General features: G+C 33.4%; 1 protein-coding gene across 3 annotated transcripts in view; it reads right to left on the reverse strand.

Annotated features, from left to right (window-relative positions):
* CSMD3 (CUB and Sushi multiple domains 3) overlaps window positions 1-21,862 on the reverse strand; it is a 579,290-nt gene that overhangs the window by 333,858 nt on the left and 223,570 nt on the right. The window contains exon 7 of one of the 3 annotated variants that reach the window (XM_050970809.1): window positions 9,492-9,797. The exons of the other annotated variants lie outside the window; for them this stretch is intronic. Coding sequence (XP_050826766.1) covers window positions 9,492-9,797 — 306 coding nt within the window. The remainder of the gene's footprint in view (window positions 1-9,491; window positions 9,798-21,862) is intronic. 3 annotated transcript variants of the gene reach the window in all.

Here is a 21,862-nt window from a genome sequence, read left to right on the forward strand (position 1 = left end):
TGCCAAGACTATTAAATACCACTAGGAAAGCAAGCAATTCCAGTTCTCTAAAGCACATTTACAAGAGAAGAATTTTACTCTTAACTGAGGTTTGTATGTTGATTTACTGAACAGTAGTTTCTGAATACACTGTGAAGAAGTAGTTGTAGAAATTTATATGGCAAACATACTGACTCTAAACTATGTGTTGGGCTGCAAATGCATGAACATACATAAAACTAACCCCACCATCACAAAAAAAATCTCCTTCTCAATAAATAGATTATTTTATACTTGGCAAAATAAGGATTCTCCTGCATGTCAAACACATAACAGTAAGTACTGAAAGTGGATTTCACTTTTCAGAAGTCTCAGAGGATGGATTCAGAACAACAAACTGTGTAGTTGTGCTCATCTAAGCCCATCTACAAAGAAAAACAGACGCTTTAAGAGATCAGTTAATCTGGTTTTTAAATACCTATTTTTGCATAAGATGAGTTTATATGCCCATTTATCTCAAAAAAATTGTTCAGAAGTAACAACAGTACAAATATTTAAATACAGTCAGACTAGTATGTTCTCATATATTTGAACAGCCAGGAGCCAAGAAAATAGATTACACCAATGAAGTAAGATACTCCTGTGGACACATACGAATATAAGAAAAAGGTAGTGAAGAAAAAATTATATTCTAAAAATAACCTAAATTTATAAAAACCTGTATGACATAACCATCTTTCCAGTGTTATATTACAAGGGGAGGTTTTTTTTTTAATGACACTTTAAATATATATGGCTTCTAGGTTGGTTGGTTGATTGGTTTTAAATTTATAAAGATTTTGTTCTTCTATTGTTTATTTTTGGAGAAGGAACACTGGTGCACATCTCCTATGTGAGTAAATCTCTGACAATCTTAAATCTGTTTTTGATCACATGACCAGATGAAGCATAAAAAGTAGCATCAGAACACTGGGAAACCAAATCAGAGATTATGTCAAAACCCTGAAAATAATTTAGGCATCCACCTTGGGATTTCCGCTCAAGCTCATGTTTTTTGTTCTAGTTCAAGTCACTTTAATCAAATACATAATTATATTATAGAATCATAGAATGGTTTGGGTTGAAAGGGACCTAAGGATCATCTAGTACCAAGTACCTGTTCTAGTACTTCACCACCCTCAAGGTAAAGAATTTAATATCTAATCTAAAACTACCCTACCTGACCTTAAAGCCAACCCCCCTTCTCCTATCACCACCTGCCCACGTCAAAAGTCCCTCTAGAGCACTCTTGTAGGTCCCCTTTAGGAAATTTAAGGTGCTCCAAAGTCCCCACAAAGCCCTTACTACTTCAGACTGAACAGCTCCACCTCTCTCCCTCTCACTCTCTGTAACTTTTTCTAAGGTTAAAAGGCCCAATATTTTCTGTAAAGAAGGAAAATGGATCTGAATGCTGTATTAAGGAGAGAAGTCCCAGTAATAAAGGTAAGATTTTTTTTATTACAGATGTGTGAGCTAATATTCAGTCAATAGACATACCAGAGACATGCACACTTTTCAAGCAGCCAATTTAAAGTGAAATGTGTTCACAAATATTTTCTTGAAGTTTTTGACCAAAATGGTCTCTCATGTAAGATAATGAAGATTCTAATACTTACAGGCAAAATTTTAGGCACACATAAAGACTAAAATATTGTCTTTTCTCTTTAAATTAAAAGGCTGTGTAATTATGTATATTTATCCAAGTTCTTATATGCATGTATGCAATATATGCAGGCATGCTATATACAAACACTTGTAAGAAAGGAATAAGTGACAATTCCAGCATTTTATACTTCAGGATAAGACTGCATTAAAAAAAGGGCCTCCAGTAAAGAAGTTTTAAGCGTAGATATCATTTTAAAAAACCCACTTAGATGTAAAATTTTAATAACAACCTAAAGTACAGCAAAATCTCAAACACTAGAAACAAAATTTATTTTGAATGAAGATTGTTCAGTTGACATAGTTCTGGCTTCATTGAAAAAGGGTGTCCTGAGGGCCAAATGAGAAAAAAATTCAAGAAGGAAAAATTGCTTCTACAATGTGGAAGCATCAGGGTAATACAGCCATTTATTTAAAACACTGTCAACCAACAAATTCACATATTTGTTTTGGCTGCTCAACAGCATTTATGTAACAGAAGTATCCAGCTTGTCCTTTCTATATTTTGTAAGTTTTCAAATCAAATACAAACAATATTTCAAATGCTCAATAATAAAACACCACTGTTCTATGCAAAGCAGGCACTCAGGTTGCATTATTTCAACTGTACAGAACAATGGAAACAGGCTTTCCCCTCTCCAGAACTACTCTTTATATTCACTATCACTCAGCTGATGGACATGGAGAACAATATGATAACATCAAAGCCATTATTTCAAGATTGCATCACAGCCCTACTTAAATTACATATGCAAAAGTATAATACCATGGGGAAATAGGTTATCTGAGAAATAACAAGGCATTAAATTTTCTGAAGAGGCAGAAAAAAAGTTTCTTTGGAATACAGTGTAGAACTGATTTTGACTTGTGCAGAACCAGTAATTTATAGATTATTTAAAATCTTCAATATGTGGTGATGGCAGATTTTACTCACAACAATTCAATTTGTAGTGACAGAAACATGAGTATTGTATACCTTGGACTTCCAGCATTGGCTGTGCATTTGCAGATATGCCAAGTACATAATGCATGATACTTCCAGTTCACCTTTGGCATATGTCTAATTCATTGTGTTTCCTCTAGAAGTACATTCAACTGACTACTCACTACTCATAAAAAGGTCAGTTACTTTTTTTTTTTTTTTTGCATTTACATCATATTCTCCTCTCATGGGATACAAACTAACTATCCATAATTTCCAAATTCTAATAATGCAATACTTAAATATCCAGGTATCTTGGAGATCACCACTAAAAAAATCTCAAAACTTTGTGATTACCCAAATAAACTTCACTGTATCCCAACACACCCACTAATGTAACACTGTCTTCTAGAACCTTTCTGCAACTTGAAAGTCAGCATGAGAGAACATGAATTTTTCTTCATTTTTTTAGTACAGCATGAACTGCATAAGCTAACAATTTCTTAAATATGAAGAGCCATACAGAAGATGAAAAGAGGACAAAATGGTGAAACACTGACTTTTCATACTAATAAATTTTTACTTTTTACATGAGTTGATCTTAGTTTTTTTCTTTACTACCCACCCCCACCACCCCTTTAAACTCTAAAGATTTCCCCACATCCCTCTCCCCTTTAAACTCTAAAGTACCCTGGTAAAATCAAATTATATAGAAGTTTATATTTCAAATTACTGCAACTACTGCATTACTACACTGAATTATTGTACTGCATTACTAATTTTAAAAATTGCAACTTTTTCTATTATATTCTATTTTATATGTATATGAAATTTCTTTAATTAAAATATTATTTAAAAGGAAGGAAAAATATTTAATTTTTTTTTATATTAAATTCTAATTTCACTACATTTTTTTTAATATTCTAACTAAAATAAGTCTGATTTATGGCAACAATTTGTGGTCAAAAGAAGAAAACCTGAAACCATTTTACAAAGGGAAAGTAATTGCACAACACATCAGACGAGTATCAATTATAGAAGCAAATATTGTTACTGTAATGAAAAACAATTAAGAACTGCAGGACGTGCAAAGAACATGAATAGGAAAAACTACTTCTGAGAAGAAAATTCACAAGCAGTAAAAAAGGCAATGATTAAATGAAAACATTACCACAACTGATTTATAAAAATCAATATGACTGATTGTCTTTTTTTTCCCCTTTCTTCCTTCTAAGCATTCCAGACTTGACTGTTGGATGAAAAAATTATCTCCTTTCCTCTTTCCAAGTGGGAACATATCAAGAAGTTTAGGATATTATTATCACTTTTTGTCTAATAAAAGCCTTGACCTTAACGAACCATCTATTATAGAGCTCATCCACAAAACAGAACAAATCTGTGGATTTGTTGCACATATTAAATAGGTATTTCCAAAGTATAATGAAATCCTAAACAAATGTAATTCAGTGATTAAATGTTTGAGTGCTAGATTACATATGTGTTATGGTTATTTCTTGAAACTTTGAAAATTTTCTAAGAAAACCACTTATACACAAATAATTTTAGATACAAATAATCTTAGAAATCTTACTGCCAAATACATTTACTTCCTTCAGACTCCCATCTTTGTAGTTCTGGGTTTCACTAAGAAAAGCAAAGAAACCAAAAAACCCTGAGGACATATGCAGATTGATTATCTACTAGAATTAAAAATATTAAACAGCTCTTCAAAAAACCTCTCCATCTTTACTCCTCCTTTCTTCTTCCTGCTTCTAAGTAGACATCAAAAAATAGGATATGTGAATGTGATATGTGAATATATTTTCTAATAATTTCTTAGAAGTTTTATCTTGAATAATCCCAAAGTAATGATCTATCATACACTTTTATCAGAATCTTAAAAAAAAAAAAGGTAAATAATTCTCTCATAACATCCTTTGGTTCTCAAAAGTTTCATTAGCATATGATTTAATTTCCTGTAACAAATCCTAAAATCTTCTTGCCTTCTACCATCATAAATTCTCCTGTAAGACAGGAAGAAAAAGAAATGCTGGTTTAATTGGGAACACCCAGAAGCAAGATTTTTTTCTCCCTAATTCTTTTTTTCCTGGCCATTTCTAAGATACTAAATAATGCCAGATATCAAAAAGCATAAGGCAAGCACTCTTACAGAAGAAAGGGGAAAGGACAGAAAAATTATAAAAGCTTACAAGAAAGTAATGAAAAGCATAGAGAAAGATAGAGAATGGAGATATCCATAGAATTATAAAATTTTGTAAAAAAATTGTTTAAGTAGAACTATCAAAACATATACATATTTCCTCTAACTGAGAATATATGGTTAAAAATTTACAAATGCATAGAGACATTTCTACTCTTTAAAAGAGAAATTTGGAGTCGTAAAATTTTTTGGAATCCAGAGTTCTCTTGAAATTATTTTCTAAAGTAAAGCACAGAGACACTTGTGAACTGCTTGACAATGACTACAGTCATCCATGCCATTCCTGGCACTATTTGAGCTTGAGTCTGCTAAAAAACTTTGTTTTCTTCCAACTGCTGTGTCTCTTTTTCCGACTGTTTATTTTTTTTTTAAATTTAATTTATGACTCACTAACTGTACTAGAGGTCTTTCCCATTGTTTGCACCTGGTACTCATTTGTTTCTCAGTGGTATTTAATTATGATGTATTTCCATATTAAAGTGGAAATATAGAATAGAATAGAATAGAATAGAATAGAATAGAATAGAATAGAATAGAATAGAATAGAATAGAATAGAATAGAATAGAATAGAATAGAATAGAATAGAATAGAATAGGTGGAAGCGGCCAACAACAATCCATACTCAACTGCCTGACTTCTTCCAGGCTGACCAAAATTTAAGTCACAATATTAAGCACACTGTACAGATACCTTTTAACATTTGGCCATATGCCTCTTAACATATCTTTAGACAGTAAAAGTATGCTATATAAGCTCTGACAAGAAAATGTTCTAAAATATCTCTCATGATGTATGCACATACACAAATAAAATTTCTAAAACCTTAATAAGTAAAGTATGTAGTTGATACAAACTATAGAACAATAGGACTAAAAGCATTACTAAACTGAATTCACTGTATGAAACAAAAATCATAGAAAACAAAAATATGTCAGATTATCCTCTATTACTTTAGTCATGATGAAGCCAACAATTAGTAAATACTTGAAGAGGAAAAAAAATAAAACCAAACCAAAACCAAAATGAAACTAAACAAAACCCCAAACAAACAAAAAACAAACAAAAAATCACTGGGAAATATAATGTTTCTATCATGTTTCTATCCCATTTCTATCATGTTTTATTGTCTTCTTGTTTTCACATCTGAGAAATACAGATCATACTAGAAACTGATTGTAGAATCAAAAAGAATTTCTACTAAATCTCAGCATTTGAATTTCCTAGGTTTAACTGAATGAAAGGGGTCAGGGATCTCCTTTTTCTCACCCCTTCTTCTAAATTCACAAACTTTCCTGAATTTAACCACTTGGTTGCATTAGAACTAAGGACCCAAAAGATGCTGTTTTTCACTACCAACTATTCTATATAAATATATTTTGCATTAGCCTGCCAAGGTACATCTTCAAAGTTTCTCATCCTTCATCTACTCCCTCCTTCTACAAGGTTTCAGTTTTCCAATAAAAAGAATTCTTCTTACTCATCTCTCTAATAAAAATATTTACATATTACATACTAACTCGTCCTTACTTAAGTTCTCTACATACTGACATTCATTTCAAAATTTATGCTTTCATCCTGTCTTACATTTTATTTTGTAAGCTGGGATGATCAGGGAAATGTAACACAATTATAGTGTTATATTACCTTTCTTTATCTGATTCAGCCTGAATTCTAGTTGGTGGAGAAACTACGATCATGCACAGTATTCCTCAAGAGATCTCACTAGTGCCTTATAAAATAATACTTGTGCTTCCCTAACTTTAAGGAAAGTATTTCACCAAGTGCATCTAAAGTTCCTTTTTCCAGCTAATAAGCTTTGAGAAGATTATAATCAGTCAGCTTTTGACACAATTTAAATTATTATTGAGATCCAGGTTGTATATATAGTACAGCAATTTACAGCGAGTAGTTGAAATTTATAAACCTCTAAATTAAATATATAAACCTCTAGTTCTCTCTATACATCTTGTTCATGCATAAACTTCCAAAAAATTTTTTTAAAAAACAAGAGAATATTGTTGCTGTCTATTCATTCTGAAACATTTTATTCACAACACAATCCCATAGAAGGCCAACAGTACTACTTTTTTTCTGCAGGTTTGATTTTGCATCTCTGAAAATGTATCATAAAATTGCACTATTTGAGTTTTACTAGTAATATTCTCAGAAATGCCTACAGTTAGGTCTATATACACAATAAATTTTCACAATTTTAAATACTTACACTTACATATAGTAAGTTTTAGTAACTATATTTAGTATATTAAATTTTGTCTTTTAAATTATGAATTAATTTGTATATCTTGGGAGCGTAATTCTTAAATTAAAAACAGGAAAAAATATTCTAAAGTAAAAACCAATTTTAATAGCCATTAAATAGAGAATAATTTTAAAAGTAATTATTAATAAATTCTTAAGTAGGAATTCTTAATTCCATAGTTACTATTTTGCACAATTTTTAAATTTCTGTGCATAATGCATTGTCAAAGAGAGGTTAAAATACTTCAATAATAAACTACAGCAAATTCTATAGAAATACCTCTGGAACATCACTCTCTGATAAAAATTCCTTCAAGTGAATTAACAACTATTTCACATTCACAAAAATTCCTTCAGAATATTTCTGTGTCTTTTTAGTATGGAATATTTCATTGAAAGAAAATTATAGGTTATTTATTCAAGGTAATTTGATATGTTTTAAAGGTTGTTATCAAATATTGGTAAAAAATATTGGTAAAAATGGTAAATTTTTACTCAGTATAGGAATTTCCTTTAATAGCATGCACACATATATGGTTCCGTGAGTAAGAGACACAGTAAAAAATTTTGAAGTTTTTGTATAATGAGTGCTAGCAAAACCAAGACTTTCAATGTTGCATGAGAGAATAAAATGCACATGGAACTAAGTGTGGCCCTTCTTCTCCACTAAGATCCATACAAGTCTGATTTCAGTTGTATGTGGACTGTCATACCTTTTGGTACCTGTAGTACTATTTTAACATGTGAAAAATTAGCACCATAACATTCTTTTAGCAGTATATTGATGTCTAAACAATTCTCCTGTTTTTAATAATCTAATGTTTAGCACTTTATTTTAATAAAATAATTTAGAAGTACATGTTGTACCTTTATCTCCTGCTAAGAAATAGGTCAGAGAAGAAAGGAACACTGAGAAAACAGTGGAGAGGACACTGCAGTGAGTGATTCCAAGGAGGAAATGGGGAAAAACTATATATGTATCACAATTACTGCCATATTTAACTGCCAAAGTAGTACATTCTTACATCTTTAAATTAGAAGATATTATTACAGATCCTCGTATGCTCCCTCATAAGTGAAAATAAGCTTGTTTTTTTTAAACTTGTCCAAAGATGTTGTGAAGTGAGTGCACAGCCACAAAACTAGTACAAACCAGTGTTGATTAATTTATACCAGTCAATAACCATAAAATACTTCAGATCTCCACTGAATCAATGCAAATGAAACATAAACACCTATTTAATAATTTCTATTTTGTACGCAAACCAAAGAGAGTTTGTTTTTCATTTATCCTCTTTAATTGCATATTTTAAAATTCTGAAGAACTGCAGCTCTCCTGCCTCAAAAAGTGTTAATAAAAGTTAGGTGTTACATTTGGTGACTATCCAGTAAAACAAAAGATTCCAAGTGAAACTGTCTTTACAAAATATCTATTATATAATATGACTTCTGCAAATAGCTTGGGCTAAAAAAGGTGCTTCTTATCAATATATTTCTTTTTCATAATTTTTTCATGTACAATTGATTAACATGAAGCACATAATAAAAAATCAAAATGTCATAAATAAATAAATTCTATTCAACAACATTAGCCTGCAAAATTAAGCTGATCCTTTCCTGAAATTGTGCATGCTTAAAAACACACTACATGCAATTTTTTAATCTGCTGGTTAAATACGACATTCCAGCATTTCTTTTTGTGAGCTTCATGTTTCAGATAAAAACGTTTACTTTTAGCACAGCAAAAAATGCTAGTTTTATACTTCAAATATTTTTTTATTTTGAATACGTTAGCATTCATATTGCTTGATTTTAATATAAAAATATATGAGATCTTTAGCTTTAACACTTTGATATTTGCTGAATATCCTAGTGTCCTAAATGTTGCTTTGATCATTGATTTCATGTTTGGTAAAATGAATATGTACAGATGTTTTAAAAAACAAAATTTTGCTGAAAATTTAAACAGATGAGAGATGAATACAACTGCATCACCTACTAGTTTAGAACAGCAGCTATTTATAAAGTAAATTCCTAATGCTATAGTAATTATATCTAATCACATATGCAGAATAGATTAATAGTCTAATCTCAATTCTCTAAACTTTCATCAGATATCTCTTACACTAGGCTTTATTGTGAATAAAATATGCAATCTATAAAGTCACATCAAAAGAAAATTCCTTATATGTACATTTTGTCTTTTTATAAATCAAATCAATTTAAATAACCAAGACAATATTATTTTCCATCTGACTGTCCTACTAGAGCTCAAAGTTAGACAGATTTAATCCTATTCCCATTTGGTTCAATTACATTTCCTAAATGGATACCTGAACTTTCATTTTTAATCAATACAAAATATTCTTTCATAACTACATGGGCACAAGTAAAATAATATCCAATACCTCTATGAGTAACAACTGCAAGTTCTTTAGTTCTTTCTATCTGTTCAGCATTTCTTGGTCGTCGTCTTGTGCTTTGTAAATTTGCTTGATGAAGAGAGAATGTTTCCTTGTAAGTGGCCGACTCCAGAACTGATTCTCTTATATTCATAGCTTGTACTCGTTGTTCTTCAGCAGATTGTCTACAGGTGGTCACTGCACTGGATACAGCAACATCAGCAGATGTGCTAGCAACAGTAATGGCACCAGTAGTGGCTGCAATATGCTCCTCTAACTCACCAGTGGAGGCAGTTTTGATGAAAGAAGAACCTGTGGGACACACAGTAGTACTGGATGCTAACTTTTTCTTTTGAATTGTGTTTTCTTGATCAATCTAAAAGATTAAATTTCCCTCTGTTTAACATAGTAAAGACAACTGACATGAAAAGAAGAAAGTCAATAGGCTTTATTTAAAAAATTGAAGCAATCGGAACACTGTTTAATGCTGGTGAACATTTTGTAATAATAGTGAAAATACATAAATTAAGTTTCAAATGTCCTCAAAAATTAAAATTTTTTACCAGTCATAATGACATAACATAATTTCCACCCCTGCATGTTCTGTCCTGAATCAGCATGGCTAGATCAAAATATACAGCCAGACTATTGACAGGGGCCCCACACTTTGAAAAGTGAAATGAGGAGTGAAATGGCAGCATTATGTAGTAACCTAAGCAGCAGAAAAAGCTACTAATCCAGCTACTAATAAGGCTGCCAGATATGCTGATTCTCCTCATCAAAGCTTGACAGGGCTCTAAAAGCCCATTTAGACTTGACATGAGGCCAAATGTCAAGGAATTATAAGAGGTACCCATTGAAAAAAAAACTTGAAAGCATTATTATTTATACTTAAGATTGTAAAAAGATATCATATTTAATTTTATTTTTGCTCTCTGATTTCTGTAATAAATCAGATCATTTTACTAAAAGTCCTCACGCACAAAATGTTTGATAAGCTAAGAAAATTGTCCATGTCCTGCCTGTGAAAACATTGTTATCACTTTTAAATTCTCTAGTATTTAAAATATATAGAAATTTTTTTCAATATTTTATTAACATTTTCATCCTTCCCCATCCCCCATATTTGCAATGTTTGGAAGCCAAGTTACAAAATGTTTGGAAGCCAAGTTTCTCACCTGTGAGCATTTAGAACATCTTAACATCTTAACACAGTAGAAACTCCATTTTGACTGGAACAAATAAATGACTGGGCAATGAATAACAAAATTCACCATAATAAAATAGCATAAACAAAGCTTATGTAGCATGAATTTTACTGTGTTTTACTGGTATCTTCAAAACATGGCTTTTTTATTCCATCATAATGATTAGGGCCTTTGAACAGTCATTCAAGCAATAATATTCCACCCTTCTCTTTTTGGTTCTGTGCTCTCCTCTCATACTTTTAGACTTGTCTTTTAAATGTAGTGGGTGATGTCAAGATGAAAAGCAACAATAGTTTTCACACTTTTAGAAAAATCTGTCTACTAGAAAATGGAAATAAGACTCCCAGAGAAATTAAAGATTATATCATATATTTAAGGCACAAGGTAAATCAGATGACAGAATTCTCAAATGTTCTGTATAACATAATGGAAGAGATACTCATATTAGAAATAGTCTTGCTAATAAAGTCTCTTTTATTTACTGCAGAAATTTTAGGCTAAAATGGTTTGTTTTATCATACTATTAAAAATCCTAAGATAAGAGGATATGTTAGCTTTATAAAGACAACAAATGAAGCTCATGTGGGTGCATTTTATTTTTGCTATCTAATATTTCATATTTTAGCATCTGCTCTGTAGTATCTTCTAAATCATAGTGCTGGTTTCCCCTGTAAAACTAAAAAAACCACCATGTAAGACTCCAGGTTTATGTGTCAGAGACCAAACCAAAAACTACTTGCTATCCTATAATTGCAGTGGCATAAGTAACTAAAATAGATCTAGACATGTTTTATTCTTTATTTCATAATAAAAGAAGAAAATTGTCATAATATGCACAATATCAAAAGTCTGGACTATTTACGATTCAGTATACAATAAATATTAACAGATTTGTACCAAGTTTAAAACACGGAAAATACAAATGCATGGCCAGGAGGTATTTTGGAACAGAAAAATGTTGTTTAAAACAAAGAAAACGTAATGTATGTTACATAACCACTGCTATTGAAAAAAAATCTAGGTGAACATATCTTTATCGTGCATGCAAATATATGAGAACAGGCATTCACCTGCTTCCAATATCAAGGTCAAAGCAAACCTATATTCAATATCTCCATCAAATGGCATGATCTATCCTATTTATTTAAATGAGAACAACTTAAAAGAAACTTTATCTCAAAAGAAAAAATCAAGAAAAATTAAACTTACTTAAAGCTACAGAGCTTACACACTGGAAAGTACTGCTTTCACACAGAGGCAATTTTCAATCAGAAAGTTGTTAGGCTTCCACATCCATTTACACTTAAGAACTCATGCAGAAGATCAGTAAAGTTAAACAATATGGCTTGATTTACAGGGAGGATTTTGAGAGACAATTAATGTTATGTATAAACAATCTTGTAAGTATCAGCTACCGCACAGGGTAGATCAATAAATGTTTTCCATACACAGTAATCTGCAAAAGTATGAATTTTGGTGAATTTATTTTATAAAAAAAGTTTTAGACCAACAGAAACACATTTATTGCAAGGGCATTTTAATATACACTCCACTTCAGTCTTCTGCAATCACATCTGACATTTCAGTTTGTCAAAGAGATTTTTTTTTAAATTGTATTTTTCTAAGAAATACTCTTATATTATTTTACATTAATATTCTAGTTAAAAAAATTAAAAAGAGAAAAAGGGAAGAAAAACTTTTAATGATAAATGGCACAAAAAGGAAGAAGACTGAGCATCACTTTGAATTCACAATCAGCCACTGAGAAGATGTGAAGTTTGAGGAACTGCCAGGATGAATCATAGGAGGAAGCAGTAAGGACACGGGGTCAAGAAAGTATAATGGCTGTTTAGGGCATGGGTTCACAAAGAAAGAGCCCCTGACCAACCCACACTAAAACTGACTGGACCAGCATTTCTCTAAGCAAGTCTCTGTGGAAGGAGAACAGATGAGAGCCAGTAAAACAGAGGACCTTTAATGTGTCAAATTAGCTGCTTACACAAGGAAAGATTTGAAGCAGTGTTTACACTTAAGAACTTGTAGCTCTGTAGAAGTGAAAAAAGATCAAGTTGATGATCTACAGAGAAATTCAGTTCAGAAAACTAGTCTTAACAAGACACCAGTCAAAAGTGTTGCAACTGTTAAAACTTGGGATAATGCAAACATATGGGAGACCCATAAGCCTTTCTATTTATATAGGAGTGGAAGTTGCTCTTGATTCCAGGATCATTTTTAGTAAAGAAAAGAGGCAAGAGCCTTTGACATTTGCCTGAAACAAAGCTCCAAAAATAGATTATGAATCTGTGCTAGATGCACGCACTTTGCATATGCAATATGCTACAAGTATACACAGGGTTCCTGTTGTAAACATGATACCAAAGAAAATTTACCCCAGATAAACTCATAGTGGAAGTTCAATTACCAATTAATCTAGTGGACTAACTTTTTATGAGTAATTCCTGGGGGAATAATCCATGGAGATAATACTTTTGCCCACTCTGAGAAGCAGTCAGCAGAAACAAAAATAAGGCAGAAAATGGTATCTAACAGAGTGAAAATGCTTTTGAAAATTATATTTTTATTTTCCCTTTTAGAGGACTCTGACTTTGGACAGCTTTCTTCTTCTCCAGGTTGAAAAACCTCAGGTTGCTCAGTCTTCCCTCACAGGGTTAAGTGCTCCAGCCCCCAGGCATCTTGGTGACCTTCCACTGCACTTACTTCAGTGAAAAACTCCTCTTCCCTGTCATGAAGCCCCAGTCTTGAGGCACTATTCCAGCTATGGTCACAGAAGAGTTAAGACAAAGACAAAAATCTTGTCCTTTGAATCTACTGACCACATTCTTATTAACATAGCTCAGGATGCTGTTGGCATTCTTTCTTCCCAGGGCACCTGGAGCTGGTGTCACGCTCAGTTTGCGGTCTGCCACAACACACCTATTCAGGGTCTATTCAGGAAAGTGGTTTCCTTTTGTTTGGTCAGACACTCCTGTTGCCAGGGGCTCTTCCTACCCAGCTACAGGACTTAACATTGACCGTCGTTGAGTTTCACAGGATTCCTGTTGGCTTATTCCTCTAGCTTGTCTGTGTCCCTGTGGCAACCCTGTCCTCAGCTATATTGATTGTTGGTCCTTGACTATAATGACTGACATTGTGGTGTCATCTGCAAATCCAATGAGACTGCTCTCAGTCGTTGATTGAAGCTCATTGATAAACATGTTGAAGAGAATTTGTATCAGAACAGACACTTGTAGTGTTCCTCTTGTCACTGGACTCCAGGTAGAAAATCTAGCCCATTTATGACACTTTCCTAAATTTAATTTTTTTAACTTCAGAGGTTGAAGAACAGATAAAAACATGCAAATTGTTCATAAGACCAAATTGGACCTCAGGCTATCATCCAACAGCTATTCTAATTCACTAGAATTCATTTTGCTGATTAATTCCTGAAACCATGTTGAGTTCAAAATGTGAAAGCAAATCGGAATATTCACTATCTTATTTATTCAGGATGAATAAAGGTACAGGACTTTATTAGTTCTTGTGACACATATGATCCAGCCACAAACTTCCCAAATAAGGCTAAAGAGCCTTAATGCAGATGGCCCTAAATGGGACTCAGACTACCGGAACGTGTTAATGAGGTAACTGACATGAGGTCAGCCTGGGAATTTTCCTGTATATTTTATTACCAAGAGGACAGTCTATTATTTTGCAATGAGTAGTTAAAAAAAAGTGTAAACAGTCTTAAGCAAAAATCAAATTCATACCTCATTAAAGGAAAACAAGAGAGTTACAATTATAAACAGAATTTTTAAAAAGAGTAATAACTATATTCCATCTTCATTCTTTCAGATGTTCAAGGACTTTTAGTCAAGGCTTATTTAGCTTCCTCACTTAAAACCTTCCTATACTTAACTAATTTTGGAGTGACCTCCACATCTCAGCATCCTATTAAGAAGATGGGGTTTTTTTCCTATCTTAATTAACAGTTCTCTTTCATGTTCTCTGTCATTAAATATCTGATGCTTACAAAAATTTCCAGTGAAGTTAGAAACCTAATTATAAGAATGTATTCTGGATCTGTTAAGGAATTTTCAAGTTTATGTAGATATAGCAGCTTATTTGACTCTTTTAATATATGTCATTCCAGCCATATTATTTTTTAAAATCACTTATTTTATTCTTCATAAATTTCGAGTAACTTTATCTGTTCTTAAGATTAAATTGTAGTAGAAAATAAAGGAAACAAATATATAAACATAGATTTTAGAACACAAAATCAGTATTAATGGCTGCCATAAAATATTCTTCTGACAAAATCTATTTTCACCTCACAGCTGTTCAGAAAAGAAATGAAACTGTGGTTTTACAGAAATATTATATAACCATGGTTGTAAAGAAATACATGACTAAAAAAGATAGGGTTCAAAACAAATTTCTAGACATTAGTTCAAACAGGCAATGACTTATACAAATAGCAAAACCTCCAAAAGCGATCTAGCCAGAAGCTAAAAAAAAAGCCTTTTGGTTCCTTTTGTTTTGATGTTATCCACATTGTGGGAATAGAGTCAAAATTTCATTTTTATTTCCTTTTGGTACCAGAATTTACCTTTTTGCATTATTGCATCCTCTTATGTTTGTTTTTTAAGCTTGCCTTTTCTTCTGATCTCTTTTCTCAACCTCCTTATTGTCATCTCTTTTTTCTGTATTTCTCTATTGTTTATGCAAATTTAATCAATTGCTGTAGTATGAAATATACCAAAACACTCTGAAAGTGACAATTAAGCATCACCCAGAAATTTTCAGAGATGTAGGAGGTATGTCAGGCTTCAGTGTACACAAATGCATGTCTTGATGATCTTTCATATGCCTCAGTGAATTTAAGATCACTTTAAATTTTTTAAGCAGATACTGAAAATATGGTAAATTTTTGCATCCTAATTTATCAAACTGATTACATTTGGAAATCTGAAAATTCAGACAAAAACTCTAGACATCTCTAACATTGTTTATTTCCTTTCTATGAAAATCATGACATAGACAGAACTACTATTTTTTTAACATATATATTTGTCCAAATAATATTTATTAGAGCAATATATGTTTGTTGAATAGAAAAAAAATATGCCAAAGACCAATACAGAGCCACATATGGATAATGTTATTTCAGGTGGTTTACTTAAAGTGAGAAAGTACTTTTTAAAAGGCCTGTTACTTCTAAGAAAAAGAAAAAAACAAAACCAAAACTTAACAAAAATGAATGTTAGTAAATGAGAAAACAGTTATTCGAAATGTAAAATAATTATTTTAATATTTTCATACTTAGTTTTCTTTTCAAAAGCGATATGCAGCAATGTAACAAGATCTGTAAAATCAAACATAATCATACAATAAAACTGCCAAACAATATAACTTTAAAATTCTTCAAGACTCAATAATATTGTAGGAATCTATGAAATGAGCAATATAATGCTGGGAATGAAAAGCAGTCACATCTATTGGCCTTAAAAAGAGTAGCTTTATTGTATTTGTCAAGTATAAAGCCTTATGAATATTGTCTTAGATATTTATTTTCTTTCTAATTTGACTCTGTGGATCATAGCGCAAGAATGTTATTTCCCTTTTTCAAGGACAGGATAACATCAAATAAGCAAATCTGAAAGAATAATTACTATACAGACTATGTACATTAAAATGTATATAGCAACCACTTAACAAAAAGATAAAATTTAAAGGTTCTGACTTCTAATTCTGTTTCTTGTGTCACCATGGATATGCCATGATATGGTGCTCTCATTTCTTTTCAACAAAATTAAATTCTCACTTTCCTTTTAATATTAACGTTTGTTGCCTAATACGTTGTCTTTGGTTGCAAATGGGGATGTGTATTCTATTGCTGTCTGTTAGAGGTGGGGCAGTTACTCTTCTGTTAATTGGGCAGTTTTCTTTATCTCTTCCACAGCCAATCCTTCCTCCGGGAAATATCTTCTGTTAATGGGCCACTGAGTATCACTGCATGACTGATAAAATTATGCCATCCCAGAGTGAGATGCTCTGCCCAGAGGAAGGAGCCAAGCATTCCTACCTGGATAGAATCTGACATTTGGAACACCACAGGCAGCCTTTTCCTCTTCTGGATTCCCAGAGGAGCAGCTTTCTTTTCCACTGGATTCCCAGAGGAAGACCAGGCCCATTTACACCACCACTGGACCTTCAGTAGAAAACTACACCCTTCTACAGGATCACTGCTCCAACAGAACCACATCTGTCACTCCAGGACGACTGCAGCCACCATTTAATGCGACTGCTACCAACACCCTGACCCACAGGGTGTCAGGTCATATTTGACTCTGTCAGTATTCTTTTGTATTACTGCATTTTAATTTTATTTTTATTTTTTCCCTATTAAAGAACTGTTATTCCCATGATAAAATTATAATAATTCAGAGGGAGGGGGTTTACATTCTCCGTTGCAAGGGAGGTCCTGCCTTCTTTAGCAGACACCTGTCTTTTCAAACCAAGATATAGGTGTTCATTGTTATAAGCAAGCAGAGTGGTATTTATAAATCAAATAAACAGTTTCAGATAGAACAATACTTGCTAAAGCTCGAATTATATATTGACAAGACTGATACTCATAGTTTTAATATTTTCAATGAAATTAGATACGTGGGAAAATACTGAATCTTAAACCCAGTAATAATCTCTTTCAGTTATTCTCAATAGCAAAAATCTTTGTACCATTGCTCTTGAGTGTCTAATATTTGCCCTAAGCAGGCTAATGCCAAGATTTTCTATTCTAAATCCCATATGAGGCATCAAGAAGTTATTTGACTTAAACTTATTTCTAGAGATTGCTAACCTAATTTAAAAAAATAAATTATCCAATATAGTAACTTTCATTACAGAGAGGATTATTTTAATAGCTAATATATTCAATTTATTTTTAATTATTGTATGTTTCTAAATTGATTAGTACTTGTTAGAAACGATAAAATTTCTTAGAAAGTTTGTTCTTGGCAAATGGTAAAGACAAGGTAGCAGAAAAGGTATCTTGAATACAAATCTTAATACTTAAGCATATTTTTTTCCTTGTTTACTTTACCTATGTCACACAAATTAATAGAGACTACAGCCTAGTAAGTACAATTTTGCCATTAGTAATACAAGGCCACAAAATTTATGTTGACATTATCTAGGCTTGCCTTGGCTTGAGTTTGTTTTCACTATTTTTGATAATTCATAGGTGTCAAGTGAATATTTCTTGCACTGGTGGCATTTCAGAAGTGTTGTGCTCTGATACTACTGCATACAGTAGTATCAGATCTGATAAAGTTACATAGGTCTTGCACAGAGAGCAACATACTTAGGCTGAGGAAGGCTAATGTGCAACTTTCAGATTTTAGTAAAGAACAATGAGAAACAAGCAGACTATTTTAAGAAAATATACAAAAAAGAAATCATTCAACTCTAATACTGAAGAAGAAGTTCGCTTCTTCACATCCAGGAGTGTCAAACTTCTCCTAACAGATCCTTGGATGCTCTCACTTGGTTGTAATCTCTGGCCAGGAGCACAGAGAAAAGGGTAAAAATAAGACAAAAGAAATATAAGGGAAAGTAGAAAGGCAGTTCTTAACTTTTAGAAGTTATTCTTATCCTTGATGCTTTTCTATATTTGATAGTTCAGACTATCGGATCATAATAACATTAATTAAATAACAATAAATTGTGTTCCCTTTGAATACAGCAAGATTCTCTGGCTAACATAATATTACACAAGTGCATTACAACACAACCAACTTCTGAAGTTGTGTATACTGAACATATTTTTCTATGTATCCTACCCCACTGAAGTACTCTCCAATGACTGTCAGGACTCTGAGGGCTCTGATCAGCCTAAACAGGATTAGCCAGCCTTCCCAAGGTCTCTCCCCACCCATGCCTGTGGGTCCAGGGCCCCAAGGCTGAAGCCATGAGTCCCTGCCCCAGTGATGCCACAGCAGTGCTTGTCCCCCTCTTCCTCTATTCCTGCTCTACCTAGCCATGGGGCTAATGTCACTGCCTTGCCTTGGCCTGTCCTCTTTTCCATGGAGATGTCCAGTGCCCAGGGTTTGGTCTACCTCCAGATGCACCTAAAGCCTGCTCTACTCCCTGGCTGAGGGCCAGCACTGGCTGAAAAGCCCTGCACTGCCAGCCTCAACCCTGATCCCTGAGCTCGCCAGCCTTCAGGGAGCTGTTGGCCTGTGCTTGTCTCTTATTCACTGTGAAAAATACAATGCCTAAGAACAAAGCAATACATTAAATTTAACAAGAAGTGATATTTCTCCCTTATTTCTCACTCCAAATAAATAAAGTTAATCTCTAAGCAGAATAAATGTTAATTATAAAGCGAAGCAAAGTTGAATGATTTCTAAATAAAACTGTACTGTCTTTTATGTTTTGGTTTTATCTAAAAGGTCAGGATAGACTAAAAAATAATACTTTTAAAGAAAGGTCAGGTCCTAAGTACAATTCTCTGTCAAGGAAAAAGGTTTTTTCAGTACAAAAACTGTTTGAAAATCCACTTAGAGTTTACAGAGATAAAGCTATTCCTTCAGAACAATGTGTGCTGTCAGCATCAAGTGGGCAGTAAGTGAACTTTTAATTCAAGAAGTGGCATCCAGTGCAAGACAAGAGCTTTGCCTGAGGAAAATCTTCCCTGTGAGAGGACCCCAGCGATCCATTAGACAACAATTTCAAGATGTCCTAAGGTAAATGCTTACACACTAAAATTTCAAAATCATTTTAAGAAGAATTACATATGCATTGCCTTAGAGAGCATCTCCGGCAATTTTGCACCACAGTACAATGATAAAAATTATAGTGTTCATGTTCAATAGCCAAAATTGTTCCTAATACCCATAAAAGCTTGGTTACTGCAAGTATCTTTCCTCACTTTTATGTTGCACAGAGAAATGCTCACAAAGATAACTTCTACAGGAAAAAATATATTGGCAAATCTAAAAACATGGTAATTTGACACTGTCTTACATAACATCCTAGAAGGTAAACTCAGGAAATGTGTGTTAGATGAATGGGCAGTCAGATGGATCAAGAACAGGCTGAATGGCAGAGCTCAGAGGATCGTGATCCAGAGTAGATTCTACTACAGGAAGCCTGTACTCAGTGATGAATCCCAGGGATCAGTACTGGGTTCAATCTTCAATTTGTTTTTCAATGACCTGGATCAAGGGATTGAATGTACCCTCAGCAAGTTTGCTGATGGTATGAACCTGGGGGAAGTGACTGATACATCTGAAGGCTTTGCTGCCATTCAACAGGAGGAGTGTGATCAGCAGATCGAGAGAGGTGATCCTCCCCCTCTACTTGGCCCTAGTGCAGCTACATGTGGAGTGTTGGGTCCAGATCTGGGCTCCTCAGTACAAGAAAGACAAGGACCAACTGGAGAGGGTCCAGTGGAGGGCAAATAGATGAGGGGCCTGGAGCATTCCTCTTGTTAGGAGAGACTGCAGAAGCAGGAAGATGAGAGGGAATCTCATCAATACATGTAAATATCTCAGAGGCAGGTGTCAAGAAGACATTGTCAGATTCTTTTTGGTGGTGCCCAGTGATGTCACAAGGGCCAATGGCCATAAACTTAACCACAAGAAGTTTCACATCAACATGAGGAGGAATTTTATGTTGTGGGTGGAAGAGCACTGGGACAGGCTGCCCAAGAAGGTCGTGGAGCCTCCCTCTCTGGACGTCACAACACACCTGGACATGCACCAGTGTAACCTGCTGTAAGTAACCCAGCTTTAGCAGAACGTTTGGACTGGATAATCTCCAGAGGTCCCTTCCAACCCTACAATGCTGTGATTCTGTGATTTTTCAGAAGTTGCAGCAGGTTTTGGATACTTTTTAAACTTCTTAACTGGTAGAACATAAAAATATCAAATTTTGAGACAGCTGGTTGCTCACCATATCTGAAAATTTCAGACTTCATCAAAATGGTTAAAGGCATCTTAGAATTTGGCCACTTTCAGTACTCTCAGCAGTTTTACAGTTATTGCTTGATATTTATTTTTCCTAAATTAAATGGTATGACCATCTCTACAGAGGCAAGAGTTTCTGAGAGGCTCCACACAGTTACAAAGCAACTTCTTCACATGTAAGAAAAAGTTGCTGGATAGAAGTCAATGAGAGTTTTCAGCAGTAACTTTGTTCCCCCAGGAAATAATATATAACTAACCCTAACAACAAAGAAACAAAAAAAAACCAAACCAAACCAAAACAAAAAAAACCACCACAACAACAACAACAACAAAAAAAACCAAAACCAAAACCAAAACAAAAACAAAAAAACCCTAACACATTAATTCTAGAAAAAGTGAGTACAAAGCTGAGTACAAAAAGAGACATTTTGCTTCTGTACAAAGACCACAGGATACTTAAATATTAATTACATACGAAAAAATGACTGAGATAGCCTCCACAAGCAGTATAAGGATAAATATATGATATTTAAGAACCATCTGGACACAATCCTCTGCAATGTGCTCTAGAAGGATCCTGTTTGTGCAGGGAGTTGGGGCAGATGACTCCACTGTGGTCCCTCCAAACATTACAAGGCCAAACTTGATGGGACTGAGCAACCTGGTCAAGTGAAAGGTGTCCCTGCCCATGTCAAGGGTTTGGAACAAAATGAGCTTTAAGGTCCCTTCAAACTCAAACCATTCTATGATTCCATGATTCAATGATATTCATTCTATGATTCTGTCAATTTCTTTAAGGTTGGTTAATATTCATAATTTCCCACTAAGGTCATTAGGAATTTGAATGATTCTTGGCTTAAGTACTACTGGCTGGTTTGCTCTAAGTGTCAAAAGAGTGTGCTCAAATGTCTTCAACAAACAGAAGGTCTGATTATCATAATTGAAATTTCAAAACTATAATATTTTTATCACTAATTTGTTTAAATTATGGGTTTGAGAACTTTATAGGGAAAAATATTATTTAAACATGTAAGCCTTATATATCTTTCATGAAAAGCCAAACTACCCAACACAATGCTGTATACAAATGAAGAACCGTTTATTTTTATATCTTCGATTAAACAGCTGTGTACACTATCTATTTGCCTGTTACACTAATACACTAGACATAGATGTTAGGAATTAAAAGTTATGA

The sequence above is a fragment of the Serinus canaria genome, chromosome 2 (assembly GCF_022539315.1).
Source record: "Serinus canaria isolate serCan28SL12 chromosome 2, serCan2020, whole genome shotgun sequence".
Taxonomy (NCBI): Eukaryota; Metazoa; Chordata; class Aves; order Passeriformes; family Fringillidae; genus Serinus; species Serinus canaria.